This window comes from Megascapheus bottae, chromosome 13 (genome assembly GCF_031878675.1).
Source record: "Megascapheus bottae isolate mThoBot1 chromosome 13, mThoBot2.hap1, whole genome shotgun sequence".
NCBI lineage: Eukaryota > Metazoa > Chordata > Mammalia > Rodentia > Geomyidae > Megascapheus > Megascapheus bottae.
In genome coordinates, this window is record NC_143521.1 from 352,857 (window position 1) to 379,239 (window position 26,383).

The window sequence follows — 26,383 nt, forward strand, 5'->3', positions numbered from 1 at the left end:
ATGGTTTTAGGCTTTGGCAAAGGTGGTGGGCACAGAAATGAAGGGTAAAAGGATGACTAATGTCATCATTATCTTCAGTGTATATTATGTAAAACGTGAGAGGACTGGAGGAGAAAAACAGGTAATAATGTGGGAATGTGACATTGATTAAGAAGTGATTTGCTCATAACCTGGATTATGAAATAGTAACAATAAACAATGAATAATAAATTTTTAAAAGAGAAACCACCACAATCCACAGATCTCAGTTTCCTGTGAGCTAGAATTATAGGCTTGAACCTCTAATGGTTGGAAAATACAGCCTGTTTAATAAAGTAAATACCATGTTTAAAGTGTACAAAGGAAGAAAGCAAAAGGAAAGATTATAGATCAAAAAGTGGCTTTATTGGCCAATAAACCAGGGAATTTTAGAACAAAAACAAAGAACAAAAAATGGTAAAGTGAAAAATTAAAAAACTGCGCTTTCATAAAACTAACATTTGTAGATGAAGTAATTTATTGAAGCCAAATATGTGATGTCATGAAACATATTTCAATTAAAAGGACCTGATATTTCTTGAAACGTGATATTCAACTATTTCAAAAGAAAATAGCTTTGCAAAATAAGAGCTCTGTTGAAAATTATTTAGCTCTTTCTTTACATCTGTAATTCATCCCAGGAGGCTGGTGTCCAGAGAATCAATGTTAAAAGATATCTAGAAAAGAAAAATTCTGTGAGACTATGTAAAAATTAGTCATCAAAAGGCAAGGCATGACTGTAGTAGTAGAATGAATGCAAGGTTCTCTTTCCCAAGCAAAATATTTTTTAAAGTCTATGTATAATGAAAAGAGAAAAGGAAATAAAGAAGAAACTAAGCATCTGTTGGTTATGCTAAGTGTAAATTGTCTTTAAGGTTCAACAGTATGATAACAATTATAATTATAAAATATTTTATGCATAAATTACAGTTATTTAAAAGCTACATATCATTTTCAGTCATAGCAATACCTTTACAGTTTTAAAATTAAAGAATATGTGATCAATAAAGTATATTGTTTCAATTCACTAAATCTTTGGTGACTCTGTATGTCGCAAACTTGTCCTCAATTACAAACTACAATTATGAAAATTTTATGCACATAAAGATATTCAAAGATTGGTTGAGAGTTTCACAGAGTTCATATACATGAATCACTGCCTTTTAGTTTTACATGATATTTTCATTAATTAATGTAATATGGCCAATCATTTTCAGCCTTCCTATTTTCCAACCATAGTTTTCTAACTAGTGGAGTGACTTGGACCAACTCAATGGAATGTAGATTCTCTGTGTGCTTAAAGAAACAACTCCAACTTGGACAAACATCATAAAAAATTTACCACTTCAACCTTCAAATTATCAACCCATATGTATCCCTATATATTCTCTGTATACATTGTCCATATATATCAAATCATTTACATTGTTTTCATCTGTTGATTTGTGACACAGGTAATAAAAATAAAGGGAGCATAAACGTTTAAGGATAACATTATACTGCCAAGTGCACTGGATAATACTTATAATCCTAGCTACTTAGGAGACTAAGATCTGAGTACTGGGTTTATTAAAATGCAGGTCAGCCAGGTCAAGAAAAGTGAGAACCACTATTATATACAATTAACCAAGAAAATCCATAATTGGAGTTGTGGCTTAAATGATGGAGCAATAGCCTTTAGCAAACCAGTTCAAGGACAGTGGTCAAGTTCTGAGTTCAAACTCTAGCACTATTATACCACACACACACACACACACACTAGCACATTGTACCAATGCCTGATTGAATTAGAAACTCTAGAATTTTAGGCATGTCAAAAACTTAATAAAATGGGGTATGTTATGCCAAAGTAAATTTCCTCTTTTGAGATAAAAAAGGAGTATCTAAATATTCTTTAGTACTTGTCAAAAATCACAAGTAATTATTTAGCAAGTTAGATATCCTACACTTTTTATGTTTTCTTAATTACGAAGTAGTGAAAGGTACTTAGAAAGAAAGAAATTAGAAGAATAAAGAATTCAGAATTTCTGCCTATGTAACAACTATGTACTATGAATGAGATGAACAATTAGGAAGTCTATAGAAAAACTAACTGAAAATAGATCATTAAATCATTTAAGGACATAGCTCAGACTTCAATAGTATCTAAAAAATATAAAATGTTAATTTCTAGTATTTTATTTTATGTTTTTTTTGGTGGGTTATGGGGCTTGAACTAGGTCTGGGCGCTGTCCCTGAGCTCTTCAGCTCAAGACTACTTCCCCATCCACTTCACATTTTCTAGAGGATAACTGGAGATAAGAGTCATAGGTCATTTTGTGCCCAGGCTGGCTTTGAACCTTGATTCTCAGATCTCAGCCTCCTGAGTAGGTAGGATTACAGGCATGAGCTGGAAATGGTGCGGGGACCGAAGTGGTAGAACTCTAACCTTCAGAAATCCTAAGGACAATGCTCAGGCCTGAGTACAAACCCCAGGACTGGGGGAAAAAAAGTATACAACTTCTAGCGAAAATAAGTAAGAAGTACTGATTTAACCATATAAATCTGATTAAGAAGTAACTTGGCAGCTACAATGCATAGGAATACTGAAGTATATTTTAATAAATAGTAGAAAAAGGACTAGAAAATATCATCTCAATACTTTTATTATGTTATAAGAGAAATATGTTTCAAGATAGTAGTTGGAAAACATAATTGCTACTACTTTAACAATGCAGTTCAAGGCAATAAAGCCTGAAGAAGAAAGTTACTTTGAATTTATTTCTCCCATAACAGTGTACCAAAAAGAATTTAAGATTAACCTGAATTACTTGTGTCTTTCATGACATGGAAATGTGTTTATTCAGTATATATGAAAAGCATATATGATTTACATACACAACACATGGCACAACTTGGAACAGAAATTCTCTTTTGAATGGATCCCCACAAATGGAAATCAGAGATATTTTTTACTGTACTGTTTTTGGTTTGAGGTTTGTATTCTGTTTTTTTTCCTCCTTTTTATTACTGCTTTTGTTTTCTGTACCTTTATCTGTATGCAAGCTTATCTGACTTGGGATGGGAAGGGGAAGCACCAGAAATGGTGGGGCAAGGAGTGGAATAATTCAGCAGTGGCACTCACTAGACAATATATTGGAAATGAACTCCACAACATGACGGGGGGCTAGGAAGGAAAAATTTGAAATAGGATAGGGAAGATAAGGGGTGGGTAGAGGGAGAGAAATGGGGACCAAAACATAAGAAAGGATATCAAGGTTTGTTTAGTAATGCACCTTCTATCTGGTGAATATAATGTAATCCTTCTATTAATTACAATAAAAGTATATGAAAAAAAGCATTCTACTCATTACTTAATTCAAGTAGCTGTAACCTATCTGTACATCACCTTTACAACATATTTTGTGTCAGTTCTGGGACTTGAACTCAGGGTCTGGGCACTGTCCTTGAGCATTCTCGAGACTAGTGCTCTGCCACTTGAGCCACATACCACTTCTGGCTTTTTCTATGTATGTGGTACCAAGGAATTAAACCCAGGGCTTTGTGCATGTTAAGCAAACAGTCTTACCACTAGGCCACATTCCAGTCCACAATAAAATGTTTTTGACTTGAAAATAATTAAATAAAATGATTCAGTTTTAGCTGGGTGTGGTGGCTTGTGCTTGTAAAACTAGCTACTCAGTGGCTGAGATGTAAGGATTGCCATTCAAAGCCAGCCAGGGCACTACACACTGTAAGATACTAACCTGCAATTAACCACTAAAAATCCAGGAATGGTGTTGTGTTCAATGGGTGGGGCGGTAGCCTTGAGCTGAAGAGTTCACTGAAAGCACCCAGGCTCAATGTTCAAGCCCCAGGACTGACAATTAAACACACACACACACACACACACACACACACACACACACACACACACACAAACCAGGTGAAGTTTTCATTGGAACTGCTTCCCAGAGGTCAAAATTGCTATAGTTCTGGATTTGATTGTCTCTTAGCACTGAGTTCTTTTAATTATTTTATAATACCAAACCCAAACATATTCTCATTATTATTTTGTAGTAAGAAGAAAATAACTCAAAATAAACCTAATATGTGGCAATAAGTTTATATTTTATTGTAAGAAAAGAATTTCCTGACAGGATTGCTAAACACTTAAACTGTCAAACAACAGTAGTCATGTCTTACAAAAAGAGCAGAGTCTCATCTTTCTAGAATAAATTGTCTCCATCTTTTTTTGAAAGAGAATGAAACTTCAAATGCAATTACTCAACACCAGGCTTGTGAGACATGTATTTATACATCTTTAGAAATTTTAAAAGTTATAGATCTAGCAAAATGCAAAATGTACCACAATTATAAAGCTAAAAATATGTTCTAAAATCTTTTCAGCTAGTATAACTTCTAATGCTTCATTTGAAAATCACATCATTTGAACAAACTCTATATAAAAGAAAGACATTAAAGCATCTAATTTCATTAAGCACGATCTTCCTTTCATTGTTCTGGTTATTACTTAGGAGATATTGACAACACGTAGAGTATGGCTGCTTCAGTAAGACAATATTTTATTGAGTGTTGGTTTGGAGATGAGTGTTATGATGGCTTCATAGAATGAATTTGCTACTCTTTCCTCGCTTTCAAAATGATGGAAGACTTTCAGGAGTACTGGTGGTAGTATTTTAAAGGTCACAGAAAATTCTGCTGTTAATCCTTCCAGACCTGGTGTAATTTTTTAAATTGCCATTTTAAACAGATCTGTTTAAGTGAATTATATTCTCTTGGCTTAATTTTGGTACATTATGTCTATATGAGAATATAGCTATTGGCATTGCTCAGGATGCATTGTATTCCTATACTGCTAGTTTGAATTGACACTCTGTACAACTACCTAAAAATAATAAATAAATCCGGGTTCCATGGCTCACCCTTGTAATCCTAGCTAAATTTGTCATGTTGCTCTGAGCGCACTTAAGAAGCAAAAACTAAATATCAGGATAATAGGAAAAGATGGTTTTTTGGCAAATATAAAAGTAAACATAGTGATACTAAGCTTACTGAAATACAGATGGATTGATACCAAAATATAAAAGAGATAGTATCTTTAAAACTAGTCCAAATTTTTAAACTGTATTTTGTTTTTAAAATGTAATAGAGTATCTGGGAGTGTGGCTTAGTGCTTGCCTAGCATGAATGAAGCCCTGGGTTCAAATCCTTGATAGCACATTCACAGAAAAATAAATAAGTGCTGTTGTGGCTCAAGTGATAGAGTGCTAGCCTTGAGAAAGCTCAAGGGCAGTGCTCAGGTGCTGACTTCAAAACCCAGGCAAAACAAAAATGTAATTGAATCCCTTAGAGTAAAATGTAAATTATTTTAAATTCAAATATAAGCCCTATCTAAATTTATTTCACTTACATGTACCTCATTTTGCCCTTGAGATAGATAGATAGATAGATAGATAGATAGATAGATAGATGTCTTTCTCATTAATCATATCAATGATTAATGAGAGACTATGACAAAGATTTTAAAGTCTGGAGACATTCTGTCTCTCCAAGCACCAGTTTTCCTTATAGAAAATGTTCCATAAATATGTTATTACATTTGAAAGAAATGAGTTTTCTATTCAATGGGAGATTTCTTATTCTTTGATTTTATCCTAGTTATGAAGTTTGCCATATTTAAAAGTAAAATTATGTATTTCATATGTTATACATGTAATAGCAGCTTCTATTCAGATTTTTTTTGTCAGTCATGGGGCTTGAACTCTAGGCCTGGGAGATATCCCTGAGCTCTTCAGCTCAAGGCTACCAAGCTACCCCTGAGCCACAGCTCCACTTCGTAATAGAAGCTTGTACATATTAATAAAATCCTTTATTTTCAGTGAAATTGCTTAGAAAATAACAGTCCTTTTCTAATTGCAGGAGAAAACTGCAAGAGCACAGAATACAGCAAGATGAAAATCATGCTTGTAGATTTACAAAACCAGAAGAGCATCACACAAGAAAATGAGAATCCTAAAAGTGATAATACATCTCAGAAGAAGATTTTGGTGGATCAAATGTTTAAATATTTTGATGCAGACAGTAATGGACTTATAGACAGTAATGAACTAACTGAGGTATGAGTCCTAATTAAGTCAATGTTTAATTAAGTCAGTGATTATTGATAAAGTCAACAATATTAGGGGCCAGGACTTTGGCCTAGTGGTAGAGTGCTTGCCTAGCATGCATGAAGATCTGGGTTCAATTCCTTGGTACTATATTGAAAAAGCTGGAAGTGGTGCTGTGGCTCAATTGGTAGAGCTATAGCCTTGATAAATCTCAAGGACAGTGCTCAGGCTCTGAGTTCAAGTCTTAGGAATAGCAAAAAAGTTAACAAGATTATTACTTACAGATGTACATGATAAATTTGTGTTTATAAGAATTTATTATGTAAATATTATATATAATGTTATTAATATGTAAGAGAGTAAATCTGATGGCTTTGTCCAGGCAGACTGTTAATTCCAGCAAAGTATAGACAGATTCAGAAAGATCTGAAGATTAAGACCAGCCTATGACAGAAACTAATGCCATATCTCCAAATATTAGGTATTAAGTCAGTAGTAGAATTCTAGTCAAGTATCTTTGAGGCTCTGGGTTTTGGTTTCCAACAGCAAAAAAGAATAACATGTCTCCCTCCCCCCGTCTCTCTCTGTACATATGTGTATTTGTACATATATGTATTTGTGTGGTGTGCATGTGTGGGGGGGGCTTGTGTGCTATCACTGAGGTTTTGTTCAAGCACAGGAGTCAATGGTTCACTTTTGGCTTTTAGTTGGACATAAGGGTTACATAGACTTTTCTGCCCTGGATTGTTTTGAATCATGATCCTCAGCTCTCAGATTCCTCAGTAGGTAAGATTATATCCATCAGCCACCAGGACCTTGCATTAGCAAGAAAATATTTTGACTAATTTGTTAATGTGTTTCAAATAAAATATCCTATTTTATAATTTTAAAATATGTATCTATGTCTGATAGCATTCCAATTAATAAAAGCTATTGTCTTCAGTATTTAGTGCAACTCAGTAAATGAGCACATCTCTAGCACTATGTAAATAAATGATGTTACTGATATACATACTTAAACACTTTCTACTAATCAAGGATCAGATATAACATGTTTATTGATTTAATATTGTGACTATTAGATATAAGCAACATCTAGCTGTAATTTTCTTTATTTGTCTGGCTTTGCTAATTGGAAAATGGAAATATCATGGAATTAGAAAGCATTTTTCTGCTTCTATATTAGGAAAGTATGTGTTTAAAAGTTTTATGTTTTCCTTAAATATTTGATAGAATTTACCAAGATCTGCATTTTATCCAAGTACTATTTTTGAAGATTATTAATAAGTTGTACAATTTTAATTGATTCAAGTTTATTCAAGATGCTTTACATATTGTATGAATATGGGTATTTATGTACTCCAAACCAATCCCATGGTCTAGAGTATTACTCTGTTTACTTTGTAATATTCATGTAATCTTCTGTATTTTTCACTGTGTCTTAATCACTTTTTCTTCCTGCAATATGTAGTAGAAATATCATCTTATTATGTACACTCAACTATGAAAATAATGGAAGGTTTTAATGAGATCCTTGGTAAACATGAGAAATTTTGCCTTGTGATTACAGAAATATTGCTTTTGACTATGCACTTTTTGATTTCAGATGCCTAGTAAAAACAAGTTAAGTAATATGATCTAATCATTAATGCATATGATTTTATTTATAAGAATAAAACTCTATAACACAATCTAATATAAAATTTAACTATAATGCAACTGGAAGGGAAAGATTCATACTAGTGTCTCTTAACAATTGACAATCTATTATTACCAGAGAATGTAGCATATAACTGAGATTCACACAGAACCAAGTAAAAATTGAAAATTAACATTTACTGTGTGTGGTCTAATTAGAACAGCATGAAAGTTGGTTGCATATGTTCTGTTCTTACTCCATATTAGATGTATTCCAGAGTTCTCTTGCATATTTTCAAGTATATAAGTTACTAGAGTCTTGTTGAGAAAAGAGAGACAACAATGAGCAGTAAAGAAAATAAGATTATTTGCACCATAGTTAAAAACACAGCTTGGGAATAACTGATCAATTGCTGAACTTGTTTCACATAATCTACTTCATAGTGCTAGTTTTGAGGAATATTTCAGTAACCATAAAGTTAGTCCTTTAGTCTGAGGTTGACTTTTACATGTAAAAAATATCCAGTAGCAGAATGTTAATTTAAATTTTTCAGAAATATGGTATTTTGGGGGAATTGATTAATGTTAAAACAGCTGATAGATTTGTATTAACATTTGAAAGTCTAGTACACTTAAAATGGTAATAAATGAAAAAGAATTCAAAACAGATTAACATGTAATAACTAAAATTAGGAAATAAAAAAATTATTTACCTTGAAAATTATCAAAACTAAATGTTTCAATTAGCAACATAATAAATAATTGGGGAGTGATGCATTTTTAAGTTTTTTCAATCACCTATTTTTATAATCATAGCACAATGGCTAAGTACTTTGATTAGGGAGCCTGTATAACCTTTGACTAGTGATTCACTTCTCTATCTCTGAATTATCAGTGAACATATGTATCATGTTATAACTCAGGTTGATCTCAAACTCATAATCCTCCTTCAGACTCATGAGAGATGGTATTACAGAAGTCCACAACTATGCTTGGTCAAAAGCATACCCAGCTATTCTAAAATAAATATGTAGTTAAATATATTTTGTAACAAATTTTCTGAAGAAGTATTTTCTGACCAGAAAGTATGATTTTTATAAAGCATAATAATGGATTTGAGCAGAAGGAATGGGTTGAAATGAATGGGAAATATAGCAAATCTGTATGGATAGTGACTGCAAAAACAACAGAAATAATCAGGAAATGAATCACAAAAAAATTGCCAAGTTTCCACTCAATAATTGAACCATTTTTTCCTGCATTGTAATATGTATATGTAAATGATTTTCCTATAAATGCACATTCATAATCACAAGCAATTAATTATATTACCTGACAGTAAAATGGAATAATTGTGACTTTTTTTTGGACAGTCATGTGACTTGAACTCTGGGCCTAGGAGCTGCCACTGAGCATTTTAGCTCTAGGCTGCTGCCCTACCCCTAGAGCCACAGCCCCACCTCTGGTTTTTCCAGTGGTTAATTGGAGATAAGATTGTCAGGAACTTTGTGCAAGAGCTAGCTTTGAACCAGTTTCCTCAGATCTCAGCCTCCTGAGTAGCTAGGATTACAAGTGTGAGCCACAGTGCTCAGCTACAATTGAGACTTTATAAAACATAGAAGAGCATTGTTGCTCTTGTACTTTGGGGGCAATTATTCAATAAAACAGACTACATAGACCCAAGAAGGACCTTATCATTACAATTGATCTGATAACTTGGAACATAGCAGAAGAAGGGATGTACAATTTGAGAACAATAAGCAAATACTTAATTCAAACTCCTGTTGGGGTGAAGGTGAATGATGGAATATTTTGTAACAGTACTCAAAATTTTATAAAATTTAATACATAAATTTTTATGGAATTCTCCATTTAATTTTTGACAATTTTCTGTAAATAATTGAAAGTATGGAAAGTAACATGACAGACATAGATTATAATATTTTTCTAGATGTGGAAATACCAAACGGACTGCATTTGGTAGAATGGTAGTCTTTCTGTGTTAGTAGCAAACACAAATTTCTAGCAATTTGAAAAAAATTTTCTCTGGCTTTAATTATTTCAAATAATAATGCCCTACAGTTTGTAGTATGTAAGCAGAGTAGCTAAGGTCTTTGCTTACAGAAATCCCTTTTGATTCTGAGTTTAAACATTAAAGCATTATTGAATATATTGATTTAGGTTTTTCTCCGTTTAGATTCTGTCATCTTAATGAGCTGATTCACATTAGAAATGTATATTTGAATGAAATGGCATAATGGACACACATGCAACTATTTATAAAAATACTAGAAAAAATACCTACTTGTTCACTGGGTTTAGATTATGTTATATAAATTTTACTTATAATGCCATTTGCTCACTGATACCTATGTGTGATTACATTTACAAAATTAAATAAAAAACACAAATGAATCTCTTCTTATTTAAGATGAAATATTTTGCCGAGAGCATAGCCTTATTGTAAAGTGCTTGCCTAGCATGCATAAAGCCCTGGGTTCAATTCCTTGGTACCACATACTCAGAAAAATCCAAAGTGTTGCTGTGGCTCAAGTGACAGAGCACTAACCTTGAGCAAAATGTGTTCAAGGACCATGCCCAGACCCTGAGGTCAATCCCCAGGGCTGGCAAAAGAGAGAGAGAGAGAGAGAGAGAGAGAGAGAGAGAGAGAGAGAGAGAGAGAGAGAGAGAGAGAGAGAGAGAGAGAGGAAGACAGAGAGAGAGAAAGAGAAAGAGAGAGAGATGTTTTTAAGCTACTGGATGGGTATAGCATTGAAGTTTTTGCAGTATTTGGATACATAAAGTGTATTCCTGAAAGTGTACTTCTTACAAAGAGAAAGAGCCATTTCCTGCTGGGAGTTTGGCCTAGTGGTAGAGTGCTTGCCTATAGCACCAAGACTGGGCTCGATTTGGTACCACATACAAAGAAAAAGCTGGAAGTGGCTGGGTGCAATGGCTCATGCCTGTAATCCTAGCTACTCAGGAGGCTGTTCTGAGGATCAAGGTTCAAAGCCAGCCAGGGCACAAGAGGACCTGAGACTTTTTTCTCCAATTATCCTCTAGAAAATGAGAAGTGGGCTTGACTCAAAGGTAGGGTTGTAACCTTGATCTGAAGAGCTCAAGGACAATGCCTAGGCCCAGGAGTAGGGGGGTATACTTTAGTGGAAGAGCTTAGGGACAGAGCCCGATCGAATTCAAGCCCCATGACCCACAAAAAAAAAAAGCTGGAAGTGGTGCTGTGGCTCAAGTGGGATAGTGCTAGCTTTGAGAAAGAACAAGAAACATTCTCAGGTCCTGAGTTCAAACCCCAAGACTGGCAAAAAAAAAAGCCAGTTCAAAAAAAAAGCCAGTTCCTGTATACTTTCAATTGATAAAGCCTACTAGATTTGTTAGTACTTTTTCATTTTCTGATCTAGTCAGCATATTTATTTACTGTGAGATTACTAAGAATTACTTAGTCTCTTGATTTAAAAAAACTGCCACATGGACCGGGAATTTTGTCTAGTGATAGAGTGCAGGGTAGCAGTACTTACATATGCTTAAATCAGTTATAAATTTCATTCTTTCTTTTCAGATTATATTCAGAGAAATGTTGACAATTATCTTTAGTTACATTTTTTTCATGCCCCCACTAATTTTTCTTAGAGCAAATTCCACTAGAAATGAGGACCATGCAGTTCTGGACTATTAGCTCACCTCTAGCACCTACTGTCCCTCTCAGAACATAATAACTGAAAGAAAGGAATAGGAGAAGAAGGGAGGAACACTCAGCACATGATAACTGAAACAAAGGAGAAGAAGGGAGGAACACTTATTCATCTTAGGAGAAACACAAATCTGTGAAAAGGATATGTTTGTTTTATGTTTATTCTTGAAGTTTTCATGCATTCTACACGTTTATTAAGAAGACAAAGGATTACATCAATCTCTCCTCAAATTCACAGTAATGCTGTTGTACCCTGAGATGGGGTCTCCTAAGAAAACCACCGAGATTGAGGCCTTGGAAATGCAAAAGCAAGGTTTATTGCGGGTTACAAGCCAGGCAGGGAACTCCAAAGGAGTTCCCAGTCAGGGTCTACACAGTCTTTTTAAAGGCAAAAAACACAGATTTACAGCCACCAGGTCAGTGAGATAAGGTAGGGATTAGGGAACTCCCTGGGCTAATGGCCCATTCAACTGTCAGAGAGTAGTTTTATGGCTTAGAAAACAAAAGCCATCCCTTGAATTTACCTGAGGTTTGGTTAATTTTAACACAGGCAGGTCAGTTCCTGCGACTTAATAGCACCACAATTCTGTTTCTTTAATTTATGTGCACTTTTGGGTCACTCATAGTTTATATAAACAGCAAGATGATTACTACCTGGGAATGGGGGTGCTTTATTTTTGGCTCCTCAATACTACAGACTTTCTTTTATTATTTTTTATATTTATGGGCTTTCTTTGAAAAGGGGGAGTAGTGAACTATTTATTAGTTATTCAAAGATAATTACTACCTCAAAATGATTATGTTTTGTTGGGAAAAGAGCTTGAAAAGGAAAAAACAGAATTCATAGGCTTGATCATATCAGGAGTTTAACTCTCCAGGAATCCATTGTTTCTCTCGTATCCCAACCAAGGACAACAAAGGAACACAAGTGGAGGTTTCTACCTATCTGTTCTACATTCAAATGTATCTGCAGGCAATTCCCAGCCATTATCAAATCAGAGAATATCTTCCATATCTTGTATGAGTCATTATAATAAGTGGGATTTCCAAACAATTGAATACTCTTGTTTATTTTAATATTTTTATACCCAAGTCTTCATATTTATTTTATCAGGTTTCCCATCTTCTTGTCACTTGTTATCTAAAATAATGTAGATTTTTATTCTATGACTAAATATAGGTATGCATAAACACATATAGTTATATAAATTTATGTGTGCATGTATAATACATACATACATGCACATACTTGTGAATATAGATATATACACAAACATATAGGCACATATGTGCTATAATTTCAGTAAATAGCATTCTTCATGGAAGCAATTTTTCAAACGTTTTATTTTTTTATTTTTTAAAATTTTTATTGTAATTAATAAAAGGGTTACATGATATTTGCCAGATAGATGGTGCATTAATTCCCATACATTGATACCCTTTCACATGTCTTGGTCCCCGTTATCCTCTTCCCCACCCCTCATCTTCTTTTCCCCCCTTCCCTATCAAATTTCAAATAACCAAATACAAATATATCCAATATATCAGATAACAAAGTGTGATACTGTAACAATATGAGATAACCAAGGGACAGCAAAAGAGCTGAGAGATAACACAGTACCTTAAGGGCAACAATCATTCATTATATGGGTTTTGTTTCTATATCCTAGAGGTCCTTTCAATTAGCGTCATACTATATGGCCTTATGTATCAAGGTTTTGCTCTATTGCAAATCTCTGCTAGTAGAGCCCAAGGTTTCTACTGTTATGACAAATGAGGGAAACCATTGATCCTAAGTTCCTTTGAGTCTGGCTTACTTCACTTAATATGATATTTTCTAAGTCTTTCAATTTCCTAACAAATGGGGCGATGTCGTTCTTTCTGACAGCAGCATAGAATTCCATTGTGTACAAATACCACATCTTGTTGATCCATTCAAATGTTCTCTTAAACTATCATCTGTAGTTTCAAAGCTCAGACCACCAGCAGCTTCCGCAGCTGCTCTGGTTCTTTTGGATCATGACCCTCCTCCCCCCGGCTATGGCAGCGAAGGCTGTAGTTGGGCTGGGGGAGACCAGGCGGCGGTTTTACCTCCAGATCCCTTTTTTTAGCTGCAGAAATGTTTTAGATATGAGGCTCTTGTCTGTTGTATGGCTAGTGAAGATCTTCTCCCATTTTGTGGGCTTTCTAGTTTGCTTGCTAGCAATGTACTTTGCCATACAGAAGCTCTGCAATTTAATGCAGTCCCATTTGTCCAAACTTTCTTTAATTTGTTGTGTTTCTAGATCTTTTAAGAAAGTTTCGACCTGTACCAAGGACCCCTATTGTATCGTCTATAGCTTCTTGTAAAGTTTTTAGTATTTCAGCTTTTACTTCAAGGTCTTTAATGCATGTGTAATTAATTCTGGTGCAGTGTGACATAGAAGGTATTTCAACTTTAGTTTTCTGTAACTGCTTCAACAATTCTGCTAGCACCAATTGTTGAAGAGATCTTCCAACCTATGACTCTTCATTTTGTCCTCAGGCCTGTTCTTGTGCCAGGACCAAGCTGATTTGGTTACGATAGGTCTTTAATACAGTCTAACAATTGGTATTGATATTCCTCCAGCATTGGTCTTTCTGCTAAGAATTGTTTTTGCTATACAGGGTCTTTTATTATTCCATGGGAATTTTTGGATGGCTTCTTGTTTTTCCTTAAAGAATGACAATGGGATATTGGTGGGTATTGCATCCAATTTGAAGATAGCCCTTGGCAGGATGATCATTTTCATGATGTTAATTCTTCCAATTCAGGAACCTGGGAGGTTTTTCCACTTACTCAGTTTTGCTTTAATTTCTCTTTTCAGGTTTTTAAAGTTTTCATCACAAATATTCTTTACATTCCTAAGTAATTCCTATGTACTTTATTTTCTTTGAGGCTAATGAAAAAGGAGTTGCTTTCCTGATTTCTGCCTAGATCCTCTCATTGTTGGTATAACTGAAGGCAGTTGATTTTTGAGGGTTAATTTTATACCCTGCTACTTTGCCATAGTTATGAACCAGGTCAGTCAACTTGAAAGTGGAGTATGTAGGGTTCTTTAAATACAGAATCATGTTATCTGCAAAGAGGGAAAGTTTCACTTTATTTCCCTAGTTGAATCCACTTTATGCTTGCTCCCTGCCTTATAGTTCAGGCTATGAATTTTAATACTATATTAAACAGGAGTGGAGACAGTGGGCATCCTTGTCTCATTCCTGATTTTAGAGGAAATGACTTTCACTTTTCACCATTAATTATAATGCTAGCTGTAGGCTTGTTACACATAACCTTTATTATGCTAAAGAATGTTCCATGGATTACTAGTTTTTCCAGAGCTTTTAGCTTAAAGGGGGGTTGGATCCTGTCAAATGTCTTTTCTGCATCTATTGAGATAGTCATTTGATTCTTGTCCTTGTGGATGTTCATGTGAATTATACTAATTGACTTAAGTATATTGAACCAGCTTTGCATCCCTTTGCATTCAGCCTTGAATACTATTTGATCATAGTGCTTAATTTTTGATGAGTTTTTGAAGATAATTGGTCAGTATATTGCTAAGAAATTTTGCATCATTGTTCATCATAAAAATCAGTGTAGGGTTCTCTTTCTTTGATGAGTCCCTGTCTGGTTTTTGGATGAGGGTTATGCTGTATTCACGAATGAGTTGGGCTAAGAGCCTTCACTTTCAATTTCATTGAAGATTTTGAGGAGTATAGGTGTAAGTCTGTTTTGACGGCCTTATATAATTCACCTGTGAATCCATTAGGTCCTCAGCTTTTCTTGCATGGGAGGTCTCATATTGCCATTTCTATTTCAGTACTTGAAATAGGTTTGTTTAGTTGGATTAGGTCTTCTTGGTTAGGTTTCAGTATCTTAATATTGGCTAGAAATTCATCCAGTTCTTCTAGATTCTCAAATGTTTTGTCATAAAGTTTTGAAAAGTATTTCCTTTTGATATTCTTTGATCTTAGTAATTTCTGTCATAGTATTTCCATTCTTGTCCATGATTTTATTTGGGTGTTCTCCTTCCTTTTTTTTGGTAAGATTGGCTAAGTGTCTGTCAATTTTGTTAATTTTTTCAAAAAAACAACTTGTTTTGTTGATTATTTGCATGGCATTTTGGACCCCAATTCATTTAATTGTGCTTTAACTTTAATAATTTGTTCCCTTCTATTGTTTTGCCAGTCCTGGGCTTGAGATCAAGGTCTGAGGACTGTCCTTGGAGTTTCTCAAGGCTAGAGCTCTACCACTTGAGCCTCAGCATCATTCTGGCTTTTTTCTATGTATGTGTTATCAAGGAATCGAACCTGGGTCTTCATGCATGCTAGGCAAGCAATCTACCACTAGGCCAAACTCCCGACCCCTGTTCCTTTGTTTTTTAATTGGTATTGCTTTGTTACTCTTTATCCACGAGCTTAAGGTGTGGCATTAAGTTGTTGGCTTGGGATTTTTCCAATTTGTTAATATAGGCACTCAGATCTATAAATTTTCTTCTGAGTACTGCCTTTGTGATGTACCAAAGGAGCTCATATTTTGTGTGCTCCTTTTTGTTAAATACCATAAACGTTAAAGTTCTGTTCTGATCTTCTCAATAATCCACTGGTGATTCAAAAATGTGTTGTTCAATCTCCATGGATTGCAGGGATTTCTTAGGTGGAGGTTGATGCTCAGTTCCAATTTGATTCCCTTGTGTTCTGAGAGAATGCAGGAAATAAGGGCAGTATTTCTGCATCTGAACAGGTTACCTTTATGCCATAAAATGTGGTCTATTTTTGAAAATGTTCTTTGTGCTACTGAAAATAATGTATATACTGATGTTCCTCAGTGGAAGACTGCAGAATGATGAAGCTTATTATTCAACTAGACAGTATATGTCATTTAATTGGAGAGTTTAGTTCATTAATATTGATTGATAGAATTGAAAAACATTTACTAGTTCCTGTCATTTTTGTATTTCATTAGGGCCTGTGACTGGTCATTGCTTGTGGTGATTGGGTGGTGTATTTTTTTTAGATGTCATTTCTTTGTCAATAATATGTTGTGTTGATTTGAAATGTGTAGACCGTCTTTGAGAATTTTTGGTAATTCTGGCTTGGTCGCTAAGTAGTGTTTCAACTTTTCCTTTCTGTGGATGGTTTAATTGTTCCCTCAGTTATGAAAGAGAGCTTACGTAGGTATAGTTTTCTTGGTTGGTAGTTATTTGTCTTAAGGACATGACATAAATCATTCCAGTTCTTCTTACATGCATAGTCTCTACTGAGAAACCTGTGGTTATTCTGATTGGTGTTCTTTTGTAGTTCATTGTCTTCTTCTTCTTGCCTACTTTAAGCATCCTTTCCTCAGTCACTATTGATACTGTACTGATTATAATGTGGCGATGTGATGTCTTTTTCTGGTCAGGTGTGTTTGAGGTTCTATATAAATTCTAGCTTATCTTCAACTCTGGGGATTCTCTCTTCTGCCTTGTCCAATTTGCTATCAATACTTTCTATTTTTGTCCTTCATCTCCCTTCCTTCTAGTTCATCCAGTTCTTTCTAGATGCCTTGCATCTCTGATTTTAGCTCTTGTATGGACTTCTTTACCTCCTTGTTTTCGATTTGAGTGCTCTCTCTTTCAAGTCCTTTAGCTCTAGAGCTGTACTCTCCTTGGACTTTCATTGGAACTCATTCAGCTTTCTGAATGTGAATTCTATGAATTCCTCCATTTTTCGTTGATTGGCTTCATCATGTGCACATTCATGTTCACATATATATCCTTCTTCATGTTTTCCAACTTTTCATTGACCCTGCTCACCAACAGCATTTGTAGAGCATTTAGAGGACTCTCTCAGTTTCACATTCACTGTTCTGTTGCCTTTTGAATTTGAGTGGGAGATACAATTTCTTGATTTGCCATTTTTATAAGTTTCTTGTTTGCCCATTCAGAAATAGGAGCAAGACTAATAACACACAAGATTGCAGGTTTAAGATAATAACCAACCTAGTGCTCTATAGCTGCCTAGACTACAGAGGTTCACAAATTTAGACATGTATTTTTACACTCTCTCCTTTTGTGCACTTACAAACAAATCCAACAGCACCACCGAACACAGTTTTATGATAAAAAAAAACACAATTCAATGTCTACAATATTTAAATCACTCTGGACTTAGAGTATAAGTGAACAAATCCATATACAATCTTGGTCAACAACTGTCATATGTAGATTCATGCATTATGGAAATTGAAGAAGGAGCAAAGGGCCAGGATAGAAGTATATTATGAAAGACAAGAAGGTGAAATAAGAGAACATTAATGTAGGCTGTAAGAGTAATATAGTAATGAAGGAAAGGAATGGAGTGAAGATAACTGTGACCTAAAGTGATAACAAAGAAAAATAAATGAATAAAAATTTTAAAAATTAAATGAAAAAATAAAAAATGATATGTAAGAAAGAAATATATACATAAGAGATCAATGATTTAAAAAAACTCACAATAATGAGTTCTTGAAGAAGAAATACTATGATTAAAATCTCAAAGATTAAAAAGCAGCAGACTGGGTCAATGAAAATATAATTTGAAACAATTATGTACACAATGAAGAACTACTACTAATTGCTGTCACTGTGTTTCAAGAAAGGACAAATCCACAATGGAAAAAAAGGGAAAATTGACATAAAAATGGCAAAAAAGAACAACTAAAAATGGAAATGAAAAAAGTAGTAAAATTTTAAAAATTTATGATTAGAAAAAATATTCTTCAGTTTTGGGGGAGGGAACTTGTCTCTCCACTAGATTTGGGATCCAGTCTCTTTTTTTTAAGTCTCTTCTCTCCTGTGATGATACATTTTCCTTTGGCTTAGTTGGTTTTCCTATCAGTTTGTTTGAGTGGGCAGACTTGGGATCTTTGTGAGTGCACACCCAGGTTAATTTACTGGCAGGGCAATGGGCTTTATATGTCCTGCAGGAGAGAGTTGTCTGTTTCTGTAGCTTTAATGTGAGTGGAGTTGTATTCTATCTGGAGATCTTGGCAAGCTTCAGAACTCACTCTGAGCCAGCCTGGCACCACTATTGTTCAGCTGGGCATAGCCTTTGGTTAGAGCCACCTCTGGGTTTGTTTAGTGGTAGAGGGAAGCCACCACCCCAGCAGGAATTGCTTCCTCCAGGGCAGTGAACCTGATCACCAGGCTAAGCTGACACTGGTCTGGTCCCTTTTCCCTTTTGAGAAATGGCCTTGCTAACATCAATTCTCAGGCTCCAGTTATCTGCTGATTGGTTTGGAAGGGTCTTTGCCAGTAGCCAAGATGGTACTGTTGTTGGTTATGGGAGAATTGCTACCTTCCCAATGTCGTTATGCAAGCAGGAGGGAGTATGTCTTTTTGTGAGGTACTCACATTCCCCTTGGTTGTCTGTGTCTGTGTGTAGCTAGCTGGATAAAGATTTCTGTCCATAGTCACCTGGTCTGTGCTGCAGGTAAGTGAGGTGCTGAGCATTCGGGCTCTGGTGCCTTTGTCTTGGGTCAGGTTTTCTGGGCACTGTCATCTTGGTTTTGCCACTGCTGCTGGTTCTGCCTCTGCCACCACCACTACTGATGTGGGCTCAAACTGCCTGAGATTTTCTTCTCTGACTGAGATCTCTGTGCCACTACAGCTTACTTGGTATCATTCTTTAGCTATAAACTTTCTGCTACACTGCTAAACTTGATATCTTGGGGAGATCTCAGAAAGACTCATCCTGAACCTCCTCCTTCTTCCAAGTCTGTCTCTAGGGATTTTTCATCCTTCAGTTAGAATTTTTAGGTATTGCCAGCATGGTGGTGGCTCACACCTGTAATCCTAGCTACTCAAGAGACTGAGATCTGAGGATGAAGGCTTAGAGCCAGTCTGGGAAGAAAAGTACCTAACGGTTATCTCCAATTAACCTCTAGAAAATGGGAAATGGGTATATGATCAAGGGTAGAGCAACAGCCTTGAGCTGAAGACCTCAGGGACAATGCCCAGGTCCTGGGGTAGGATGTTATCCTTGAGCTGAAGAGCTCAGGGACAGTGCCCAGGCTGAATTCAAGCCACATGACCCACCAAAAATTTTTTAAAGGTATTATTGCTGACAATCATAAATGTGACTAATTCCTTATTGCTCTTTCATATAATTCATTATTGGTATATTGAAAAGTAATTTTTTGTGATTTAGTTTGTATTGCTCAACTTTGCTCTACTTACTCCTAAAATTTTTTGGTTAAGCTTTGGAAGGTTCTCTTTAGTTAGTGTCATACTCTCTATACATAGGGATACATTACTCTTCCCTTTCCAGTGTGATGCCCTGGCTTGAACTTAAAATACCTTACATAAAACTTGTAAAATAAGCATTATTTTCATACTGCAGATATTATAAAACTCCACATCATTATGATTAATCACTTTGTAGGGTACTAAAATTCTACTGGCTATGCTGATAATTTTCACCTTAGAAAATAAAAATACCAGAGTTAGGTGTTGGTGGCTCACACCTGTAATCCTAGCTACTCAGCAGGCTGAGATCTGAGGACTGAGGTTCAAAGATAGCCCAGGCACTAAATGTCTGAGACTCTTATCTCCAATTAATCACCAAAAACTGGAAGTGGCACTGTGGCTCAAGCTGAAAATCTTAGGGGCAATACCTAGGCTCAGAGTTCAAGTTCCATGACTGACTACATAAATAAACAAAGAAATAAATACCCAAAGCCCATCAATGGAAAAAAACTCAGAAACATATTCTCTTAGTCTAATACACAATCTTACTTTAAGTGTGTTAAGAAAAAATAAAGGATGAGACTTGAAAAATTTCTCCTTTATCTCTACAAATTTATATGAGAATAAAAATCTCCAATTATTAGCCAAATACCTGACAAAATTCTAGTGTGAGAATTCTAACTATTAACCAATTCCAGCAATTCTAATCTTTAGGAGAAACACAGTGAGGTTAGATAAAATACACCACTCCAGACAGCCCCTAGAAAAACCATTTTGTGTATTAATTTCAATAACAGATGGCAAATGATTGAATACTCAGTTGTTCTCTAAACAGAGAAGGATTTTGCTTCCCTATAGGCTTATAGAGAGATGGCTTCAGCATTTCAAGTTCTGTTAATCTCTCTAGCTAGATTTTGCAAGCTCCTATGTTGCAATACTCCCTAGTCACAAAGTTTGGTTGGAAGAAGTATATAGACCATATAAACTTTTGATTTTCCCACATCAAAGTAGCAAATATAAGCATAGCCGGTAAAATGTGAATACTCTATAGAAGAATAGAGAATTTACACTGTTATATTGCTTTTCAAAATCAGTTTATATGTTCTTATTGTATGTTGTAGCTCAGGTAGCTAGAGAGGCACCAGAGGAACCAGTTACCAGGGGTCCATGAAGAGAGTCCCATACTCAGATATATCCACAGCAGCTAAACTTGGAGTACACATATGAGTGAATAAAAATGCATTAGCCATCTAGAAAATTATATTTACATAATTATTTAGGCCAAGGACAATAAATGTCATATTTTCCCTCATTTGTGGAAGGCAGAATTAATCTATAAATCTGTAAGTAAACATGTTAGTATTCAAATGGTCATAAAGATATTAAACAAAATAAGATACATTCAAGGGAGAATTCAAATAGTGAAATTTTTAGTTATGTTTAAAGTGTACCAATTAAGAACCAGGAAACAGATACTTACAAGAGATGGGGACAGGGCCAAGGGGAGGTGTAGATGAATGAAGAGAAGAAGTGGAAGAATGCAGTCAAGAATTCAATGTATATGATACAAAAATAAGAAACATAAGGGAAGAGGTGGGTCAGGCTAGGTGGGTGTGAATGTTGAGAAGGGTGACATTGATCAAGATGCATTGTATTCAGAAACTCCTTTGTTAAAGGGCAACTTCTTTTTGAAAAAACTAAGGACAGTAATTTAAAAACACGTTGCAATTTCAGCTCCAAAGTGTCCAAAGGGACTTAGAAAATGATATTAGCAACTTATCATTGACATAATGATGTGAAATAGTCTGATTTATTCAAAAGAAATGACAGTCTAATGTGAATGCACAGACAGCTTACACATAGGCTGCAGTGAATTACCTGAAGAGTCATACACTAGAAAGAATAATTTGCTTGAATTTTACATGATGCCTTAAAAGAATATATTACCTCTGTGTGAGACAGCTGTGGCTAACTTCACAGGCAACTGATTATGTTATACCACTATTTTGTGTGTGTGTGTGTGTGTGTGTGTGTGTGTGTGTGTGTGTGTGCCTGTTCTGGGGCTTGAACTTAGGGCCTCATACTACTTTTTGGCTTTTTTGCTCAAGGCTGATGTTCTGTCATGAGAACCATTTCCCCATTTCTTGATTTTTGGTGGTTATTTGGGAACTAGAATATTTTAAATTTATGCACATCAGTCCTCAGAGCTAAGTTTCCAGAGTAGCTAGAATTACATTTGGGAGCCAAGGATGCCCAGCAATATACAATTTTGAAAACTAAACTAACTAAAAAAAAGCAAAAACAAAACCCTGAAGCCCAGTTTCAATATGAATGACTTTCTCTGAATGTTGGCAACTGTGAAATAGATTGAATGATGTTGGACATAGAGAGTCATCTAGTTAAATAACTGGATCTGATTATGTAAAAAATGTGGGGAGAAGTTTTGTGTTAGACAAAATCAGTAGAGTATCAAAAAGCTACAGCCACAGTCCATGGACTGAGTGGAAAGTAGAAAAGAAATTTGATTATTTACCCACTTATACTTGGGTAGATTTTCATCATTAATTGGTGTATTAATTCTATCTGGCTCCTGAAAATAACCGTCTGCTTAATATCGTTTTTGTGACCATGGGAGTAATATACCATCCCAAATGACTTAAATTCCAGCTGGAAAGGATGTTAGACAGAGGCAGAACAATTCTAACTTCGATTTTCATAAATAGTACAAAGATTAAAGTATCACAAACTGCTTCCATATTTTCATTGGGGGAAAATACAGTTTTATCTTGACACAGATTACTGAGACACAAGATGTGATTTTTCCCGTGGCAATATTTATTTGAGTAATGGAATAATGCAAGAGAGTGAAATACAAAATGTTTAGATTTGTTCAGGCCTCTGTCAGACTTTGATATAACCAAGTTTGGAAAAAATTCTAGGCACGGTCAAATCTTAATCATAAAATATTGTCACTGAAATGGCTACAATTAGTTGTCCTGTAAATGAAAACCTGTACTTTCCCTGGGCTGATTCTTTTTACTTTCTAGAACTACATATTTCTTTTCTTTTCTTCATTCAATTGGTTTTTTTTTTCTTAATTTCATTTTAGTTTGTTTTGTTTTGCTGTTCTGGTTTTGAACTCAGGTCCTTTGGTAGTTAGGCGTGCTATCATTGGAGCCACACCTTCAATCCATCTCATACTTAAAATGATCAGTAATACATATAATTAATTTTATGGAAGTAATGGCAATGCAGACATAAAAGTCCGGTTATAATTTTTTGTCAGGTGATAAAGCAGGAAGAACTAGGCAAGGATGTTTCTGAATGCACTCTATATGATCTACTGAAGTATGATGATTTCAATGCTGACAAGCATCTGGCTCTTGAAGAATTTTACAGAGCATTCCGTGAGTATATGATTCATTCTCTATTTTTTTGTTTTCTTGTTGATTTGAAAATATGATATATTAGACTTAGCTTTAAAGTACAAAATATTTCTTTCTATAAGAGATAGAAATAGAATAAAAAACATTTTTAATGCCCTGGAAATATGTTTAGGTACATAGGAGTTCTAAAAGGAATAATCAGTGATACACTCATGTATTACTTATGGATTTTACTGGCTTCTGAAGAAGGAATGACAATGGTTTTACATGGCTGCTTTCAAAAGTACCTGTGAGGAAGTGGGAGCAACACTTGATAGGTGGCACTATATATAATAAATAATTTATTTCTGCAGAGACTTTGTAATATTATTGAGAAAGCAAAGTGAATTAAGAATGGGGGTTGTGAATATTTCAAGATATTGCTCTTTGTATTTGCTCTTTCACTCATTAGAATGAATAATGGTATTTATGTGAAAGTACTTTGAAATTATTTGTGTATGTTTGAGTTGCTTAGTGTATCTTAAAATTGACTAATTACACTTGTAAGAGCAAAGCTAAGACAATGCTAACATAAATTTTCTGACAAGTTATTTTTTAAGAATAATTCAAAGAGAAAGATCACAAACCAAAAATATGAAAAACAAAAAATTATGAACTCCATTCAAGAGAGGGAGAAAGACGTGAATGAACTAGAAGGAATCTGAAAGTAATCAAAGAACCAAGATGTGATGCTTCATACCAGTTTATTTTCTTTGTATATTGAAAAGTCTCTATGGATTGAAAAGTCTCTAGACAGACTTTTGGCATCTGTCTTCTTGAAATGAAAAGTCTCTAGAGAGAACTTTGGCATTTTGTTATCTACAAATTCACTAATACTAGAAAGTCACTTAAATATACTATTTTTGTAGTATTTATATGAATAAAATTTCTTATATAGATTTTATTATTGATAGAGGAAAAGCAAAATATGAAACATAGGTCAATTTGTACACTTTTAAGTTGGAGAACAAACCAGCCTCTTAATACATAATTAATTTTCATTTTTACTCAAATCTGGAATGCAAAGCAGATAATTGAGGAAATTGTTAACATTTTAAATACAAGAGCATTATTTTTAAATTAGGAAAATGTAGAGAAATGAGAAATAAATTGTAAGGGGTCTATAGTCAAGATGCATGTCAAGTTATTGTTGAGAACTATGTGTTTACCAGGAAGGTTTTCCTGGAGTAACAAGGATTCTTTCTTTTTATTTTGATCAGAGAAGCAGATAGACTGAGAAACTGAGAAAAAGATCTCTTTTATAGGAAAACTCTGTGTGTGTGTGTGTTTGTGTGTGTGTGTGTGTGATGTACATATATCACATATATAGAGAAATGCATTCATACATATATATGCACATATATATACTTACATAATACATCGTGTATTTTAGTATACTTTATATAGCAATGTAATATATTTTATTTAACAAATCCCTGCAAAATAGAAAACATATATGTTGTTGGGCCTATTGGTTCACATCAATAATCCTGTCTACTCAGGAGGCTGAGATTTGAGGATCATGGTTGAAAGCCAGCCCAAGCACTAAAGATTTTGAGACTCTTATCTCCAAGTAACCACTAGAAAATGGGAAGTGGGGTTGTGACCCAAGAGTTTGGGCTGTAGCCTTGAGCTGGATGGCTCAGGTATAATGCCCAGGCCCGAGGTTAGGGCAGTAGCCTTGAGTTGAAGAGGTCAGGGACAGCACCCAGGCCCAGAGTTCAGAGCTCAAGCCCCATTACCCACAAAAAAAAAGAAAAAAGAAAACATGAATGTTACAGAGTTGAGAAAAAAGGAAGGTGTGATAAATTGAATCAGCTTTCAGGATAAGTAGATTTGAATTCTGTTTGATGATGAAAAGTATGTAGAAATAGATGAGAAAGCCATTTGATGTTCCATAGCTGAAACTTTATTATTTCTATTATTCTACTACATTCTTTGGTCATTCAGATACTTAATTTTAAAACTTAGTTTATTTAATTTTAAAATTATCAGTAAGTGGTTGTACAGTTGCCATATCACAGAGCAGTTCATAAATATAACATCTTGATTAATGTCACCCTTTCAACATTCTCACCCATCCCCCCCTACTCACTTTGCCCACCCACTTCTTAACATTATAAGATAAACACTGGATTCTACTCTGCATTTTACCCAATTTCTCCTTTTCATTCTTCCAACTCCTTCCATTTGATTTTCTTCTGTCTCCCCATCAATTCTTAGCACTTACTTTCTGGGGTTTTATTTTTCTGAATTTTGATTTTGACTTTCTAAGGATTTACAATATTTGACATCTGCCTTGTATCTACTATTTTTCAGTTAATGCCTCTTTATATACTTGCATGCTACCTAGTGTATTTACTTATGATTTTCTAAGCTAAATCTAACTTCCACATGGCAATCATTTGTATCTCTAGGACTGATTGTTTCACTTAACATAAAGTTTTAACAGATCTTTCCATTTATTTACAAAACATTCTTTCTAATTAATTAGTGAAATTCTATTGTGTAAATACACTTCATTTTCTTGATTTATTCATCCATTTAGGGGAATCTGGGCTCATTCAGTACTTGACTATGGAGAATACTGCTGCAATCAACATGTACTAATGTCTTTAGTTTATACTGCTTTGTAATGTTTTGGGTAATGTACCTCCACACTCTTTTACAGAGTGCTGAACAATTTTACATCAAAAGTGTATTAAAGTTCCCTCTTGGTTTCATTCTCACCAGCATCTGTTATCACTTGTTTTCTTTATAGTGGCTATTTTCAATATTTTGATTTGCATTTCCTTTATAACCTGACATGTTGAACCTTTCTTCTTGTGACTATGGGCTATATTTACTTCCTCTGATCGGTTTCTTTTAAGCTGATTACCACATTTATTAATCACGCTGTTTGCTTTAGAGGATTCAATTTTTAAAATTTTCTATATATTCTAGATATTAGGCCATTGTCTGATATGTATGTACATGGCAAAAGCTTCTCCTATTCTGTAGACTGTCTTTTGTGCTTGAGACTTTTCTCATTATAATGAAGATGGAATATATCAAGCCTGAAGCAAAATTATTCTTGATGGGGAAAAAGTAAAACCATCCTTCAAAATCAGTAATGAGACAAGGATGTTCACTTTGTCTACTCCACTTGAATATAGTTCTGTATTTTCTAGCAAAAGAAGCAAGGCAATACTAAATCATAAAGGAGATCCACATAGGGAAATATGAAGGTAAATTATCCCTTTCTGCAAATGAGATGAT

General features: G+C 34.7%; 1 protein-coding gene across 2 annotated transcripts in view; it reads left to right on the plus strand.

Annotated features, from left to right (window-relative positions):
- The window catches only part of Fstl5 (follistatin like 5), a 570,877-nt gene that overhangs the window by 199,733 nt on the left and 344,761 nt on the right, over positions 1-26,383 (plus strand). For both annotated transcript variants that reach the window (XM_090343981.1, XM_090343982.1), the window contains exons 4-5: positions 5,941-6,137; positions 22,987-23,107. In XM_090343981.1, coding sequence (XP_090200107.1) covers positions 5,941-6,137; positions 22,987-23,107 — 318 coding nt within the window. The remainder of the gene's footprint in view (positions 1-5,940; positions 6,138-22,986; positions 23,108-26,383) is intronic.